The sequence below is a fragment of the Calypte anna genome, chromosome 5A (genome assembly GCF_003957555.1).
Source record: "Calypte anna isolate BGI_N300 chromosome 5A, bCalAnn1_v1.p, whole genome shotgun sequence".
NCBI classification, from domain to species: domain Eukaryota; kingdom Metazoa; phylum Chordata; class Aves; order Apodiformes; family Trochilidae; genus Calypte; species Calypte anna.
This window is the reverse complement of record NC_044251.1, coordinates 5,551,728-5,570,746: the sequence shown is the minus strand read 5'-3', so window position 1 is coordinate 5,570,746 and position 19,019 is coordinate 5,551,728. Positions and strand designations below refer to the sequence as shown.

Sequence of the window (19,019 nt, the reverse complement as noted above, 5' to 3'; positions counted from 1 at the left end):
ACACTGAAGATTAAAGGCACAGCCTCACACTCTGATGATGGGCTGCTTTGAGGGACACACACCAGTGCAGCAGCCAGCATTTTTAAGTGCATTAGAAGCCGTTTTTTCATAGTAAGAGAAAACAGCTAAGATATGAAACCAAAAACTCTTGTCCACAGTGAACCTCACAAAGTAAGTCAGAATTTATTTAATAAACATATAAGGTAGCATTCCAAAATTCACTTTATATGTTTTGTAACATACTATATATAATTTTAATTATGTTAAATTATTCGTCAAATTATTATAACCTTATGCTATTAAAATGTCATTAAGAATAACAATACTTGCCAATGTTTGTCAATGTAAGAATTTCAAATATAACTTAAACACCATGTATTAAATAGAAAAAGAATATTGCTTTACATGTTGTACATATATGTGCATGCTTGTGTATGTTTTTATTATTATCCACCTCTTCCCCCAATAAAGAATGACTATGCTCAGATGGACCCCCAGCAGTGACTGAGAGAGGGGAAGATGCGGAGGAAGAGCCTTGTGTAGACTGCAGGCATTCTTTAGGGAGACAAACTGAGACACACAAGAGTGGAGCTGGGAGCCTCCACCTCATGAAGAAAGACCACAGTGTTAAAACACAGAGCACAAAGTCAAGACACAGCTTTCTGTGTTTACATTTAAAATTCCTAAGAACAAGACAGAACCTATCTAGAAAACCTGCTGCAATTCAGAAGGACACTTAAGTAACCAGAAGCTTGAAGCACAAACCTGCCTTGTGATGGAACAGCAAGCAGTAGAATACCACAGCAGCCCTGTTTTATCTCCTGTCTTCTCTGGCCAGTGAGTTTCCTAACAGAAAATTTCTAGCCAAATACAAGATTAAAAAGCCTTTCTTCTTCAGTGAGTTTACTGTGAAAGAAATGTTAAGACTATCAACCTAAAGGTTATGACCAACCCAAAATGCTAGAGGCTGATCCAAGTACACCAGATCCACAATTACAGTCAATGCTATTAAGACCCGAGTCATCTGCACCTCTATCTTAAAGTTCTCTAAAATAATGAGACAAAATTCCTAATAAATTTGGTGGCCAGGAATAAATTTCTCATCTGAGTTTGACTGTTTCCAGCTCTAAGCCCAGCAAAGCCTGGAATTCTCTAGCTTTTTTCCTTTACTTATGGCAAGGCTTATGCTCAAACTAAAGACTGCCTGTTTTGTAAAGATCTGGACAGTACCCAAAACAAAGAAGCCTTGTTGTAAAAATTAAATTTCTAGACACAAATGTTATTTTGCTCTGCATACTGCAACCATAAGCTAGATGGTGGTAAGAGGTTGGGGTATCACCCATCTATGTGTATGCAGAAGATGATCAAGGATTTGCACAAAATGCTGAGCAGCATTTTTCTAGGTTTGGCCCTTAGTTTATGAAGTTATATGCAATGTCAGCAGACACAGAACCTCTTCTTTCCATAATCTATGAGAAGATGAATCATGCAAGTCTGTCTTCTAAAAATCCTCAGATTAATCTGAGATCAGGTAAAAAAGGTGAAATAACATCTTAACTAGCTCTGTCTTTGCTTGATATGGATGGAACAGTGCTCATATTTAAGCAAGCTTTTTTACACCACAATATTTAGAACACTCACAATAAAACAGTAAAAGTAGAGAAATAATTTTCTTGCATTTTCCCAAATTAAAAGCCATTTGGCTGTTCTGTTATTGGAAGCACTGAGATAAAGATTTTATTTCTTTTTGGAATTTACCTATCAATAGATAGATGAAGTTTGACCTGCCTTCCTCTACCAAATTTAAGGAAAAGAAGAGAGAACAGTAAACTGTCACACTAAATACAAGACAACAAATTAGAAAAACAAGACTATCAGAGCATTAAAAATTAAAAAACATTCAGGTTTTTGAAGGAGGAAGATCTAAAGACCTTGGAAAGGATAAAGGGTACATTAGCCTGCAAGAGCTAAGTAGTACAGTCCATGTAGTAAAGTAGCTAAGTAGTACACTCCATGCCTCCAGTGGCTCCAAACATTCTACAGAAGTGTCCACAACTTAAATTAAACATTTATTTCCTTTACAATACACCTGATGAAACTAAACATATCACCAGGACAAAAAAAAAAAAAATCATACCATCTTCTACATCGAAACCAGTCCTTTCCTTCCACAGTGCTCCATTAACTTGAGATTAAAATTATCCCCAGGTATATGCAACCATTTATATAGTGCCATTCTCAAATATATGAGAAGAACTGAGCAGGACATAGAACACACTGCAGCACCAGCAACTCCACTTCCTTTGGAGAGCATTATTTGAGTTACCAACTTCTGAGTCTCACCCCAATCTAAACAGCAGAAATCAGCACCCTGCACAAAAGGATGTCAGTACCTATCAACTGCTAGGAATGGCTTGCCTTTGACAAAAAAAAGAAAAAAATACCGTCCTCATTACTAAATATTAATGTGTCTGTTTGATAAAGAAAAAAATGCCTCTTAACACTGTCTCTGAACAGTTGCCGTATTATGAATGGATCTTAAATGCACAGCATGAATACATCACCAGATTGTGGAAAAAAAGGGAATTAGGATTCTGAAAAACTCCAGCACATAAAAATACAGTTTTGCCATTTCTTGGAGGAGGTCAATTTTTCTCTTTCCAAGTAAAGAATCTGATTTATTTACTGAGACTACAAAATCACAAAAGCTGGACAATGCCTGAGGGTAATTCTAGGACTGTGGTAACATTTATTTATCAAATGATAGATGCTTCCTCACACAGAGAAAACCCTTTACAGTCTTGACCCATCTGTACAGCTTTTAGCACAGAGAAACTGTCTTGGAGATGAAACCAGATAGGCATCTAACACAGTTTGGATCAAAAGAAATTAGGTCTACCAATTTAAACCATCTGCTCTAAAGAAAGGTTCTTCAGTCCTTATATCTATGGGGTTTTACTCCTTGGGGAAGAAGGGAACAGAAAAGAATTCCAAGCTGTCCAACTCAAACAGTTCTCCAAACAATTTGTTTTCAATTACCCTTTCTGGCAAGCAAAAAGATCAAAATTTCAACTTTTTTCAATTGCAGCTGACCCCAAGGAGAAAAAAAACCATCAATTTAAAGACAAAATAAACTTTTCAGTAATTATTTTCAGTGTTACTGCCTTACTTCCAATATGGGAAATTATCAGAGCACTTCTCCATTCTGTATTCTTAGGAACTAAAGAAATCATCGTACTTTTAGTCTTGAAGACACATTTATCTAGAATTTACAGTAAGATTTTTGGAGAACGTAAGACATGTAGAAGACATTTTTCTTCCTCCTACACTGACACTGGAAAATTCTGCAAAAGAAAGATTAGGACACCCTAGATCCCAAAGCAATTAAAGTATTCTTAAGAATTATTACATATAAAGTCTCCATTCTTTGAGAACTTTGTAACATGAAGCTTTTCAGTTACAGGGTAAGCAGATGCTTTCTGTAAGGGGGAAAAAACCAACAAACCTAACAAATAATTAAGCAAACCTCATGGCCCCTCTAAAATACACTCAAGTAGTATAGTAATACAGCCTTTGAAACAAATTGTATAATTACATCATAAATACATGATGTATTCTTGAAGGAACTGACTTTTAATTACACCATTAAGATCACCCTGATACCCTGCAGTTAAATAATTTCTTGGTGTACTTATCTACATAAGGCTGCTTTTGTCACTGAATCTTTGGCAGATTATCTGGTACTCACAAACAGACATGAAGAAGCACAGCAGGAGAAATCATTTTTTTAAAATCACTTGCTCCAGCTTTTAGTATTTCTAGCAACTCTTGACACTATGCACTAAATCTGCTCTATTCTGTTGCTTAAATACTATGTGAAAGAGCAGGAAAATAACAGGTGTCACCAGGCTTGTTTTACCAACATGAGCTGGTATGCAGGTTTCACGCTCTCACTATAGGTTACTTTACTACTGTTCCTGTGACATGAACAGAAAGGTTTGAAAAGTCAATATTGAGTGAGTGCAGAGACATCAAATTACCAGTGTAAAGTCTGAAGAGTCGAAGAGTTTTAAGCCTTCCTAGGTGCAGATTTCTCTTGCCTCACAGCAAACATGAGGCAGCTGACAACCAACAGGGAAGCTTCCCTCTACTACTTTGTGGAATAGAAGAATCCACACAAGCAGCCAATGACAAAACAGTGGCGTGCTGCCAGTTACAACTGCCTTGTAGCAATCCCTCTGCATACCCAACCTAAACACCCATACATACCACACACACACATCCTCACCAGCCTGCAAATGGAAAGGAAAAATATGGAGACAGCACATAGCTAGGGTAAGCAAAGAAATACAATGTTTCAATAACTGGGCTGTGCTACCTTTAGAACTCCCCAAAATAAAACTTAAGTGTTCCAAAATGCTAAATGGGTTCAGATATCCCTAAACTCTTTTTTACAAAGGGAGTTAAAGCAATATAGGAAAAAGAACTGAATACTTACACTCCTCAGACACATTAGAAAGTCCAGATCAACACATGACCATTTAAGCAAAAAAAAAAAAACTTTTAAAAATATTTAAGTGTTCCACCATTTCACTTTGTTTCATTTCATTTCAGGCAAACTTTAACCATAACTTTGTATACTGAGCATGCTATTATTTGATGTTTTACCAAATACCCCATTCAGCAACATTTGTTCTAAAAACAGAACGTCAACCCACCTTTCAGAGACTTCTTGTTTAATCTTTGGCATATCACCTGAAGGCAGGTCAGTGTCCAGGAAACGCAGAAAGTCCCTTTCTGCATTAAAGGTCTCTTTTTCCACATCAGTGTCTGATGGGTTTTGACCAACGAATGAAGAATCTAAATTCTTCTGATGTAAATCTACAGCATCAACTCCAGCACGACAACCACGTGTGCCAGCAGTACTGAAAACTTCACCTCCTTCCAACTCTAACTTACTGTTTTGCTTCCCATCACGCTGAGGTCGGCTATTCAACCCATCATCTCTGAATCCTTTAGCAAAAGGATTGTAATCTATTTTCAGCTGGGTAATCTGGATGTTCTGGTAGGCTGTGACTGCAAAGAACTCTGTCTGTGGAAAAGTAAACGTGTGGACATCAGGGCCATTGAGCTGGATGACTTCCGTGGCTTTATCTGCAGGCACCAAGTGAAGTCGTGGCAGGTAGCGGTGCATAGAGTGCAGGATTATGTGGCCCTCCTGGTCCAAGGTATTGTTGGTGAGTTTGAGTTTGTAGAAGGACACGGGCTTGTGCATCCAGTACTGCCCAGTGCAAGGGGATTCGGGGTGAATAAACACTCGGCCCAGAACGTGGGGTTCTGCCTTCCCACTGGGCTCCCACCAGCGACCGTTCCACTTGTACCGGTGATTGTCCACGGGGGATATGTCCATGACCAGGATGTACCTCTGGAAGGCATCCAGACCTGTAATCCAGTACCTGCAGTAGGGGAACATGCGTCTCCCCTGCTTTGTCAGGATCATCTCAGTGTTGCGATGGTAGAACTCGTTCCACATGCTGTTGTTATCCAGCGTGACAGTGATACCCCCCGAGACACAGTCAGCTGGTAGGCAGGTCTTGACTTTGGGATTTACTGGGGTTGATACGCTGCTGGCAAGAGCACAGGCATCACGGTTTGCTACTAGAATTCCTTGGTCAGCTTTCCCGTTCCCCTGCTGTTGTTTCAAGATGACAAAAAAAGCAGGTGCTGCACCAGACACAGTCCCGCCGTCTCGGCTCCCCATGACAATCTGTTGTTTCTCCATGATGGGCACTCTTTTGAGCTCTAAAATCAAATGTGAATTCTACAGTTTTGATAATCTTCTAGGAGTATTCACCATTCTGGGAAAAAAAAAAAAAAAAAAGCCAGTCAAAACTACTCAAACAGAGTCTAAGAAAACCTTTTTGTAACAGCTTTCCACATTACAAACTTAAAACATAATCAATGCTATAAAATTGAGCACAATTACAATGTGTCAAAGCAAGGTTGCCTTTTTGTCTGGAATTCAGGCCTTGCAGACATGGGGGAAAGACATCTTTACACCACATTTTCATGTAATGTTTTGCTGTAACAAGACTCCTCACTGCTTTGCTCGGTTTTTTTTCAAAAGTGCTCTTTGTTCTGATATTGCCTCAACTCTTCAGATCACCTGCTGAATGAACAGCATTTGGCAAAACCTGCAGAAGTTTTCAGAAGAGCAAATGGCACACCTCTGACACAAAGGCATAAGTCCTTTGCTGTTGCCAGAAAGAGTTCCCAGAGGTCCAAAATTTCTCAAAAATGAAAAGTGAGAAAGGAAGGAAAAAGAAAAAAAAAAAAAAAAAGTTAATGTCTTCCAAATTTCTTTATGAAAAAGACCAGGTTTCTGTGGTTGTGATTTCTTCACTTCCCCCTGCCCCAACCCCAGTTTCTTGGCAACTTCTAAAAATCTGTCCAAGGCAGAGAGACAAGTAAAAGAGGAGAAAAACCAGTTATAATGGATAAGCTTTGGGGGAAAATGGACAAACTACCACCCCAAAAGACCATGCAGGTGAGATTAAATGGGTAAAGCCAACCTTAGCTACCTCTATCTTCAAAATTATGGAAACTATTTAAATCAAATATGAAAACATTTGTATTGTTGTAATTAGCCTAATCAACGTATAGGAAACTTTAAAAGTAACAGTCCTCTGCATATACTCAAGTCAACTTTTGCCCATCTACCTCACAGGTCAATTATTATAGATCTCTAACAGAAGACCATAAACAGCCTGTACATGTCTGCATGTAGGTGCTTCTGGTAACTCACATGAATGCCATTCCCACATTCAGATGTTCATATTTTGATCCTTATTACATATGGAATGCAACACTGCCAAAAAATGATTCTTGTACCAGATATGTAGTTATAGAAACAAGAGTGAATCACCATCACTAGGAGTTAGCTGCTTGAAAACAAGCATACCTCCCTTCCAGAAAGTTAACTCAAATTCTCTGAGTTTTAAGTGAACTGTGCTCAATATGACACATTTATTTTGTTAGGACTGGGGTACTGTAGGAGGAAAGAAGCCTCTGTGCCAACCAGCTGCCACATGCATGTGGGAAATGACCTCAAAGTTAAATTGGAGGAAAAAATCCAGGACTGTTCTGCACATGTCCCAAGACCCGCAAATCATGATCTGGTTTTCATTTTCACTTTGAGGAGAAAACACTTTTCCATAAACTCACAACCACCCAGGACTACTTAATAGAGTCTAGAACACAAAATGTGTTCAAAACTAGCTTCATCATTTTTATTTCAAGAATACTGCCCTGCTTTTTCAGCAGCACATACCTTAATTCCCAGCAAGTTAAAAAGATATAAGAAACTCTTTGCATGTTCATCTATGTAAACACAATAGAAATATAAATACTATTAAAAATTAGATACATGGAGTGCAGAGAAAGGCATCGCATCCTATGTTGTATTATGAGTTTCCACCAACTTAGTCTCTCTATAAAAAGCACCTTTACAGGTACACAACCATTTAAGTGAATCCACATAATACTGTGCAACATACACCAAAACTGCATTAGGTCATGAAGGAAACAAACTATCAAACTGATTCCAAATCTAACTGAAGATCTGCAGAAAGCCTGTAACTCCAAGTGGTGAGGTAAAAATGCCAACACGAAGTTCAATAAAGCATTCACCCATGCGTCCAGCAAAAGTTCTATGCAAAGAGCTCCTGAGTTACTGTTTCTGTTCTCCAGCTCTGAAGTTCTTAGATTGCTACAGTTCTTGCTCTGCTCACAGTATCAAGTCAAAGAGGTGTGTGGTTACCTGCAGCTACAGTAGCCAAGAACTAGTTGTATTTCAGCACTATATAGTCTGTTAAAAGAATAATTTCACGTTTTATTGTACTTGGTCTTGCATACTAGCCTATTATAGCACGAGGTTGCTAAGCCAGTATTTCAAGGAAAAAGTGTGTGTTTGGAGAAGTTTTAAGTTCCAATCAACTGCAGAAACTTTGCTTTTCTACCCATATGCAAACCTCACATTTGAGAACCATCTATGTAGACAACAATGCCCCAAAATACTCCAAGCTGCGTTAAAAGCATTAAGATAATCAGATGTGAAAACACAAGAAATAAAACAAACCCCACGGCACGCAAACCACCCCCCACCTGCAAGCAGCATCACGATTTCCGTACACAGTGCACACGAGCACGGCGCCCCGCACGGGTTTCTAGCACCGGAGGGCAAGCGCCGTCAGGCACAGCCACTCGGTGCCGGCATCTCGCTGCTCGCGTGGGAAAACGCATCGGAGCGGAGCTGCGGAGCGCCAGACCCACGGCACAGCCCGGCCGCCGCCGCGTTGCCGACGGGAACCCGGCGCCGGGCCCAATGGCAGCGAGCGCTGAACGCGCGGCGCTGCCGTTCAACACCGCGGAGGCGGTGCCGCTCGCTCGTCCGCTCGAGAAGACAGCCCGGGTCGGCTGGCGGCGCCCGGTGCGGCGGGAGGCGAGCGCCCCGCCCGGGGCAGGTGCCGTCACGGCCACGGGCCGAGCGGCGCACTTGCCGCTTTTACTGCGCCCCTCCCAAGCCCCGCCGGAAGCCTCTGGATGAGGGCAGGCAGCCACAGCCGGGAGCTGTCCGGGCCTTTCCGGGAGCGGCGGTAGCCGACGGGCACCGAGGGCGGCGGGACCGACGCGGAGGGGAAGCAGCGTCGCTCTTCGCCGGGACCCGGCCCGGCCCTGCCCGCCGACAAAGGCGCTCCCGAGGCGGCCCCGCCCTGGCCGCACGGGCGGCGGGGAGGCCCCGAAGCGGCGCCTCGCGTCGCCTCCGGGGAGCGGCGCGCGGGCCCGGGCCCCGTCGCCTCGTGGCTGTGCCTGGTGTTAATTTTCGCAGTTGGGGCGGGAGGCGCGCGGGGAGGCAGGCGGGGTTCGGGAGCGTCACAGCCGGGGCCGGGAGCCGCCGGGACCCCACTCCCCGGTAGTTACCGTGCGGCGAGGCGAGGGGACACTTCCTTTCTCCTCACGCGGACCGTGTGTCCGCCAGCTGGGGACAACGTGCGTGCGCACCCAGGTGACGTCACCGCGCCGCAGCGCGCGCAGGCGCAACGCCACCCGGCGGCCCCCCCTCCCTCCCGCCTGCCCGTCACGTGCCCGCGCCGAGTACAGGGATCGGTGCCGGGCCCCGCCGCGCCCCGCGCCTGGAACCTTCTGGAACCGAGACCCGCGGGGCTCCCACCCGCAGCGCCGCCGCCAGGGCCCCGCCCTTCCCCCCCTCCTCCTCGCTCCCCCGCCGAGCCCCGGCCGAGAGGCCCGGCCCCGCCTCAGGACACGGCTCCGGGACACCCCCGCGCTGGCACTCGACGGCCGGGGGGCGGCGCCGACCGGATGCGCGCCCGGCGGCAGCCGGGACGGGCAAAGGCGGCCATGGCCGCCACCCGGCCCTGGCAGAGCCCCGCCGCTCGCCGGGGCGCTCAGCGAGACTCCGCGGCAGGCAGGCCGGAGCGCCACCGCCCTGCTCTCCCCTAGCGCTGCCTCCGCCGCACTCGGGAGAGCTGACGCCGGGGCACGAACGCGGGTACAGGGACCTCCCGCATCCCCGGGGTTAAACGTTACTCGAGGAGGCAGCGCTAAAACCGGGATCACCCGTCCCGGTCAGCCTCCATCCCTCTGCCCGAGGGTTTGCACTCGTCTGGCACAGCTGACGTCAGAATTTGCCCTTACGGGACCGAAAGTGTGGAAGCGCCCCATGACTTTCGGAGCGGTGACACCGCTGTCACACCCTGCCACACGGTAACTCGGCACCCAAGGCCTGGCCAGAACCTTCACCGAGTCTTCCCTCCCTTAGCACCCAACCGAGCCGTCTGCCACACCGCCCCCAGACCGGCAGCCCTTCCTTCACATGCCTCAGTGAGACTGCATTCTGTAAAACTGGCACTTTGGAGAATAAACTCCCTACAGCAGAATTCTGATTGAGGAAAATGACACCAAATGCAGCATGGCTGCAGGTAAACACCTCTGTGAAGGTCGCCTCACCCCCATTTGGACATTTATTTCACAAAACCACATCCAGTACAAAAGGAGAAAGTCAAAGCATCAGAGCTATCGGGTTGACACCAAGATCCAAACACCATCAAGGCCACAGTTTTGTGCTGAGTGCTGCCTGCCTGCCAAACTGTAACTTGACCAGGGCTGCTTCTGGATGTAGCTAACAGAACTGTTCTGAGGGTGAAGAAGATGGGCAAAACCAGAGAAATATTAAAAAGCCAGCATCTTTTTGAAGGTTTCTTGGCAACAGAAGCTTGTGCTGTGGGTGATCATCTCAGAAGCACGTAACTAAAGAAAACATATTTTTAAGACACTTGAAAAATGTGCATCCAAACAGCAGCATGGGCAGGTCTGTAAGAGAAAACCATGAAATGCTTCTTCTCCTTTAACTAGAAAAATGAACTTAGGCTGAGAAAAATGAGGATTAAATACATTCAGTGTACAGAGAAACTGCTTCAACACAAAATTCTGCAAATACTTAGGTACTACCTTACTGTGATTTTGAAACTTCTAGATGTTTATAAAAGAGAGGTATAGCAAAAGGGAAGCTTAAGCCCCATTTTGATGGTTTTGGGCTGGGATAGAGTTGATATTTTTCAAAGTAGCTGACATGGAGCAATATTCTGGCTTTGTGTTGGAAATGGTGTTGATAACACAGAGATGCTTTCCTATTGCTGAGCAGAGCTCACACAACCAAGGCCTTTTCTGCTTCTCACCTCACCCCACCAGCGAGCAAGCTGGGGGTGCACAAGTAGCAGGGAGTGGACACAGCTGGGACAGCTGACCCCAACTGACCAAAGAGATATTCCACACCATATGATGTCATGCTCAGCATAAAAAGCTGGGGGAAGAAGAAAGGGAAGGAGGCTGGGAGTGATGGTGTTTGTTTTCCCAAGTAACTATTATGACTGAACACTTGCCTGCTAATGGGAAGCACTGCATTAATTCCTTGTTTTGTTTTGCTTGTACACACAGTTTTTGCTTTACCTATTCAACTGTTCAAACCCACAAGTTCTCAACTTTTACCCTTCTGATTCTCCGCCTCCTCTCACAAGTGGCTGTGTGATGCCTGGTTGCTGGCTGGAATTAAACCACAACATCCATATATTGGATCAGGCTGGCACAATGGGAAGGGAATACTTCCAGTGCTAGCAACAGCAGATTTGGAGAGGAAAAAAAGGGTTCAGAGAAATTAGAAGGAAAGAGATATGAAAAATCACAGCAATTATATTCTTTTTCTTAAGGGTTAGGGTTCAGCTATTCTTTAAAACAGCTTTGCATTATTATTCTCTCTTTGTAGTTTCTAAAATACCTTTGAACAAGAAAAAGCCAAAGCTAACACCAAGCACTTTCACCTAGCAAATGGGAAGGAAAGGGAAGAAAAGAATCAACAAAGCATTCCAGTTCCATTATAAACACTGGCTGGTGGGAGGTGGTTGTGTGTTCAGCCAGGGGGGTGCCAGCAGCTCTGTGTGTGCACACACCTCTGAGTCTCTCTAAAGGGCAAGGTCATGTGGGGCAGAAGGGTGTTGGACATAAGGACCCAGGGTAGTCCCAGCCAGCTGAGAGGGGCAGCATGTACCAGAATTTGGGGCTTTGGCCTTAGGGCCTTAAGTGTTCAGAAGCCACCAACTGGTAAGGACTGGGATCCAAAAACCAGCTGGTGGGCAGACTGGGTGTCTAAGCCCAGCTGCTGGAGGGAATCTACATATGTAGGCATGTATATATAAAATGACATATACACACACTCTCATTAGCAGACCTCCATCCTGCTTAGATAGGGGGGGAGAAGGATAAGGGTGTTGCTGCTGCCTGTGCTCCTGTGAGTATCTACATCTACCTGATCTGTGGGGTGCATGTGCTTCACGTGCTTGTGCTGATGGGGAACACATTTTCAGCCTTACTACTGGTTATACCTGGGAGCACAGAGCTGTAGCCACCTTATGTGGCTAGATACAGCAAAATATTTTACTCTTAACAAATTCCATCATTAATAACTAAAAAAATAACACCCCACATTGTAAAAGACTGGTCAGTCATTTTATAACTACAGCAATCATGTGTTAGGTATAGCAGTGCTCAAGTTTTAGAGTCACATATTGACACTTTATTATTAAGCAGTATGCTTCTGATCACTGACGATACAGAAAGAAGTCTTTTTCTTCATCAGCAAAAGGTAATTTGTATGACTAAGAGCAGCTGCACAAAACTGAATAACAGACAGTGCTCATGGCCCACAAGCCATGCATTCCAGTTACAATGAGAGAACAAACACCAGAGACTGTGGCCATTGCCAGAAATTTTTATACCATTTTAACTAATGCAGGTAGATATCCTTGCCTGCAGCAAAAGTGGAACCTCTAGCTTAACAAGAGAACAGACTCACCAGTAGAAGTCACAGCAGTACCACAGACTCTCACCAGCTTAAGTAACCCGATTCTGAGCAGCTTAGATAAGAAAGAGAAATACTGCAGTAAAGAGCAACATCCCATTTACATCAGTACAAACACCAGTTTTAAGCCCCTGCTTCTGCTAAACAATTGGCAGCATGAACTGGTCTGCACCAACTGATCACTGACCTCCACGGTCACAGGGAGTTACCTTTTACATACCAGTAATGTCACGGTCATATTTGAAACGCAGATGTTCACTACCAAGAAGCACTCTCTCCCTCAAAATGTGTTTCAGTCATTGCCTGCTTTGCAGCACCCTGAAAGTATGAACTACAGTCTTTACAAACTGGTACCTCAGTACCCAGTAAATCACATTCCTTCTTTCAGTAATGCCTGCAAATGTAAAATGCCATTTCAAACCTATACACTGCAAGTTACTATCCTGACCCAGCAGTCTAGAGGTTGCTAGTTGGAGCTTTAGCAAAAAACTGTCCTTCAGTCACTCCTAAACTGCCTCCCCTAAGAAGAGGTTCAGTAACAGATCATGAGCTGGAGGATCACAAGGCCCAGGCTTTGCTAAAGATCTATATGTGGGAGAGCAACCTTACAGACACAGTTAAGCAGAACAGAACAGCTGCCAACCTATGAAAAACATAAAAGAGGTGCTGATAGCATTTTTTTCTTAGCAATTCCCTGCTCAGTTCAAAGATCTCTACTACACATGTAGATACACGATACTCTCATACAGTATCCTTTGAAAGACCCTACTACTGGAGCTTTACTGGAGCATAAAGGAGGCTTTCAGCTCTCAAATTCACCAGCTAAAACAAGCACTAGCTGAAACTAGATTCACCAGCTGAAAACAACAGCTACCAAAACCAGCTGTGCCAATGTCACACACCCACAGTGGCAGTTTGTCAGCAGAGCCTAGTCTACAACTTTATTACTAACTATGACCGGGCAGCTCTGACAATCAGACAAGTCCCAAATGTTGGCCATTAAAAAAAAAAAAAAAAAAAAAAAAAAAAAAAAAAGACGTTGAAATCTAGCAATGCTACAATCAGCAGTGTTGTGCAATGTGCACACCAGAAGGGTTAAAATACAAAGCCATGCTTTCAGCCAATGTTTTGCCAATTGGGAGAATGATTAACACAGTAGCACCCTGCAAGAAAGTTTGTTAATCATGAAAGTCTTTGTTGCATTAAACTGCCAATAGAAAGATACTTGCTCCCATCTGCTATACCACACCAGGCCCCACTGGCCTCCACCTACTTCCACACAAGAGTACTGGCTTCCCAGAGTCAAATGTTTGCTCTACATCTCCAATTACTTGCAGCACATGTCACAGCTCCTGACCCCTCTGATAAGCAACAGTATCTTTGTCCAAACTTCCTTTAAAAACATCAAGTTTAAATAATCTTATTTATGAGAGAAGTAATTTAAATTTAAATTAAATTTAAATTCTTCCTAGATTCCTTTAGCAGAATCTAGGTAAAATATGTAAGTTTAAAAATACATATTGTAAGAACTGGACTGTTGCATGAAGAAACAACAACAAAAAAAAAATGTGCACAAAAATCAGTTTCTCTAGATTTAGGCTTTCTTGGTGAGGTAAACATGCTAACATGCTTGCTCCACACAGCATGCATCATCCCCACAGTATGACACAGCTTGTGTGACATCAGATTTCAGCCCAGAGCACTACATTATACTAAAACCAAATTCTCTTTAACACTCATTACCTAGACTATTGCAGGGTAAGAGGTGGTAGTTCAGGAAGTTCTTCACCAACTGTCAGCTACACCCTTAAAAAAGTAGCAGGAACAGCAAAAACACTTGGGGGAAAGGGGGAAAGGGAAATTAAATACCTGCTTTACCTCTCCAACACTAATACTTTGCCACAGAAGTATGAACTTTCACTCCCACATAATAATGGTGCTTTATTTAACAGCATTCTCCATCTCTCAAGAGCTAAGTGAGCTTACCAAGCACTGAAGACTGCAAAATAGACACATATATAATCCATTTATATGACTTACGAGCCAACAATTAGAGGGCAGGGGAAAAAAACAAGTGTTTGCTACAAATAATTGTTGGGTTTTTTCTGTATACAATGTAGTTATTCCAACATTTAAAATAATGTATTTTAAATTACTTTCCATGTTTTATCAGAAAGTTGCTCATATGCCCACTATTCATATATTCAATTATTGCTCTATTTTTTCAATATACTATTTCAACTACTGAAAATTACAAAGGAAAATAATAAAGCAATGTATAATGCTTTTTGCCACACCAACACTGACAGAAACAAGTAACAATCAGCAGGAATAATATTATTTTGATTAATTTCATTCCCTTTATGGCCATCATGAGGAGCATTTATCACACACATGAATCTTCGAGTGGGAATTTTTATCCTCATCACATGGAAGAAAAGAAAAAAGGAAAAAAAATTAAAGAAAATTAGTGAGGCAAGTAGAAAAGCCAGCTGAGGACCATGGTACTTGTTCAGCTATCTTACTGCTATCACCAATGGCTCATCAAGTTAGAAATAAAAGAAACTTCCATTCCCCTTTTAAGCTTATGTAAAAAGAAGTATTTCCAATTAAAATACCAGAATGTTGTTGATGGTTCCAGGTTTATATCTATCTTTGTTATTGACTTTGTGGTCAGACAGACCATACCATATTAGAAAGCACTGCAGTGCAAAAGCTGGCTTGGGGCTTAATTAAAAAAAAAAATTTAAAACCACACCCACCAAAAAACTTCCTTCTGGTTGCTTTGTTCTTATAACAAGCCTTCATCATTCTTCTCAACCATATCATTCATCCTGCCTTCTTTTTTACCCAATTCAGAAAAAACTTATCAGAAAGAACTTATTCCAACTTATTCAGAAAGAACTTATCATCTGTACTAAAAGTAACCAGAACCCAATCATGAAAACACAGTCCATCTTTCTGTGAAGAGCAATTTCACCACCATCATTCAATTTTTTTTTTCTAAAGCCACCTGATAAAAACAACACACACCCCCCACCCCACCCCACCCCCCCCAGAAAAAAAAAAAAAAACCAAACAAAAACAACCACACAAAAACCCACCAAAACATACACCACACCTCACCATTAATTATGGAAAACAAAGTAGGCTCCATTGGTGTTACAATTAATGACACTGTTTCCTATATGCATACCATGGCTGAATTTTTTAGTCATCTTCTGCTGGCTGTATAACAGCAAATGGACAACAGCCTCTTCTTAGATAAGAGCTTTCACTCCTCTAGGCAGAGATCTATTGGGTTTGCAGAAATAATGCCTTGGACTTAAGAAATCAGGTTTTAAAAAGTCAACCTACATAACGTACTTTAGAAGTTATCCAGCTGATCTAGTAGATTAAGCAGTGGCATAAGCTCAAAGAATTTTGATAGTATTTTTTTCTGGTGGGAGACCTAACACGTTTATTCACAAGGGGAACTAACATTGGCTTCTTCCAGCTGCACGTTTGCCTCCCATGGCAAGCACAACAGCATCTGCACCAACACTGAGCAAACAGTGGCTGAGGTTAATAGCTGCTGACAGAATATGTAACTGAATGAATGCTGTCCATCTCTACCACACCTAAGAATTATGGGGGTTTTTTTTCCCTCACATTAACAAGCAAATGCTCACCTATGGCAACATTTTTCAAGCAGAATCAATGCCCCATTCCAGTTCTCAATACCGACTCACAAAGAGCTGTGCCTGAAGGCACTGAAAGGGTGATGCAGATGGAAAGCAAGCAGCTGCTTCGGGCAAAACACCTTGAGGCTGCAAGACTAATTCATCACCCTGTCCTCTTTACACAACCTTCGGTTTTCCAAGTCTGTAGCAACTTCAAATCTTCAGGGATTTTAGCCCCCTGCATTAAATGCAATTAAAAATGGCCAATGCATCCAGGCACTGTGTGTTAGGAGTGAAGCAATATGACTGTGCAAGCTTTGACATCGCAAGAAGCTAGGCAAGAAACTCAAACCACTCATCTAACCAAGCTGGTGAAAAAACTGCTAAGCCTCATGTCTACCATTTTAAGCTCCTTTTAAAGCGCTCACGTTGGTAACCGTGGTACCTACGGCCAACAACAACTTCTGAACCCAACCCCGGCATCCTTCCAGGATGACGCCGTCTTCCCCTCCAGCAGAGCACCACTCTTTATTTATTTATCCGTCTCCCCTCGGCTAAACCGGCAACGTTAACACCGCTGAGCGCTCGGTTTTGCCACACGAAGCCGCCTCCTGCGCCACGCTGGCTGATCCGCGGCTCTCGGCCGGAAGATACCAGAATAACGGCGGCCGCGCAGAGATGAGATGGGAACGCAGTGGCACCGGCAGGGGAGGGGCGGCCAAGGGCAGGTGAAGGCAAATGGCAGGGGGAGGACCGAGCCGGGCAGGGCAGCGCCGGGGCATGGGCCGGGCGGCACCGCCCCCACCCGGCGCCAACGGCCACCTCACGCGACGTGCCGAGGCTCACGCGCCGAACCGTTACGCTCCGCCGGGAGCTCCCCTGCCTGAGAGGCCCGGCGGCCGCCACCGCCCCCTTCCTACCCACTCCTCCCCCTGAGCCGCCCTCCCGTCGCGCCGAGCGAGCTGAGGGATAGGCGCATAACCCCAGCACAGCGGCACGTCCCTATAAAAGGCTTTCCCGCTGAGGCGGGGCAAGGCGCGGGCAACCCAACCCCGTCTTACGGGTGGCGTCGGCCACGCCTCCGCCGGGGGGATGGTCCCCGGGACCGCGATGGCTCCGTCATGCGGCAGCTACCTGGGGCCGGGCCTGACCTAACCCGCCCCTTCCCGACCACAGCCTGGATGCGCAGCCCCGGGGTTGCTCGTCCCTTTAACTCCCTCCTCCGCGTCAGGTGACCACCAGTCACTGCCCACCCCTCCTAGACTAAGCGGCGCGGGCGAGGAGAGAAGGCAGCCCTCCTGCAGCTCCCGGCCGCGGCCGCCCGGCGGTCTCCGCGGCCCCCTGGCCTCAAACGCGTCCCTCCCGGCCACAGCGGAGGGAGCACGCACGTGTGATTGGGCCGCCGCGTTCACGTGACGCGCACACCTCACGCCACCGCCTCGAATAAAACTTCAAAACCCAGGCGGGGGGGAGTAAGGGGACGGCGGCGGCAGCAGCAGCAGCAGCAGCAGCAGCAGCAGCAGCAGCAGCAGCAGCAGCACCACCACCACCACCACCACCACCACCACCACCACCACCACCACCACCACCACCACCACCACCACCACCAGGGGGAAGGGCCGCCTGGCTGCCAGCCGCCTCCCACCCACCTCCCTCTCTCACTCCCTCCCTCCCGCCTGCCTCCTACCTGCCTCCCCGCCTCCCGACGCCGGCTCCAGGCGGCGCAGGGCGCCGAGCAACGCCCCGGCCCACGCGCCCCGCTCGCGGCTCCCGCGGCCTTCGCCTGCCACGCGCAACCTCCTGCCGTCTTCATTGGCTGCCGGAGCCCATCACGTGGGCCGCTCCCGTTTCTCCTGCCTCCTTCCGCCGCTTTACCCCGCGGCGGGGCCGCCCCGGCAGAGGCGGGCAGCGGAGCAGCTCTCGGGGAGGCGGGGGAAGGAGGGAGGGAGGGAAAGGGGTAAGGGGGGGAAACGCAGTCGGCGGCCGCGGTAAAGCTGCCTCGCGACGCCCGCCAGCGGCTCGCTGCCGATTGGCCGGGGCCGCCCGCCGACGCAGTTCCGCTCCGCTGGGCCACGCCCTTCCTGCCCCTCCCCCGCCCCGGCGCGAGGGAAACACGCCGCTCGCTCGTGGGACGGGCGCGCCCGCGCGTGGTCGCCGTTGGCGGGAGAGTGGAGCGGACGCCACCCCCGCCCCGACGGCGAGGGAAGAACCGAACCGATACACCGGGACGGATCCGATCAAATCCGCTCCGATGCTACCGTGCGGGGCGGTGGCGGCGCAGTCCCCGCCGGTGCCTGCCGTGGGCGCTGTCCTGCCGTGGCTGCGGCGACCCCGTCCCGGCGCAGGGGGCTGGTGCTGCCTTCCCGGGGCTTCCCTCGCCGGGCCCCCACCCTCCCCCGCCCGGACTGTCCCGGTGCAGCGGCCGGGACTCCCGCGACCTTTTTTTTTTTTTTTTCTTTCCTTAACGCGTTCGTTCTCATGCACCGGGGTGCGACGAGCGGCTTGGGATCGGAGCTGCCGTCGTGCAGCGCCGTTTAATGCGGTTGATAAAGGTTTCCGTACTTTACACAAACCCTCCGTACCCGGCGGGATTCCCGGGGGTGCTGAGCAGCCACCAGGCTGTGGTCGTGCCTCTAACCGGGCTAGCGGGAAGCTGCCTGAGGTTACCGATGAACTGAAGGCTGCACGGGGGGCTTCAGCCTGAGGATGTATTTAATAATATATTATAATACATATTGCAATAATGTATTTAATAATAAATATCTCTAAATTCAACACTCCTGCAAGGCTTAGACAAAAAGTGGTTCGGGAGGTTACCCCACCCAGGGAATCTGTGTTCCATCCAGAGCATAATAATGGAATCAGTGCTGAAGAAAATAATTAGGGAAACTGTCCGTAAAACAAAAGTATAAGACAGAAAATCACCT

At 46.3% G+C, this 19,019-nt stretch overlaps 1 protein-coding gene across 1 annotated transcript in view; it reads right to left on the bottom strand.

Moving 5' to 3' along the window:
- Nucleotides 1-17,866, bottom strand: part of MGA (MAX dimerization protein MGA) — a 53,895-nt gene extending 36,029 nt beyond the window's left edge. Inside the window, exons 1-2 of the mRNA XM_030451569.1 lie at nt 17,780-17,866; nt 4,719-5,858 (exon numbers count right to left, since the gene is read on the bottom strand). Coding sequence (XP_030307429.1) covers nt 4,719-5,782 — 1,064 coding nt within the window. The 5' untranslated portion in view covers nt 5,783-5,858; nt 17,780-17,866. The remainder of the gene's footprint in view (nt 1-4,718; nt 5,859-17,779) is intronic.
- Nucleotides 17,867-19,019: the final 1,153 nt, after the last annotated feature.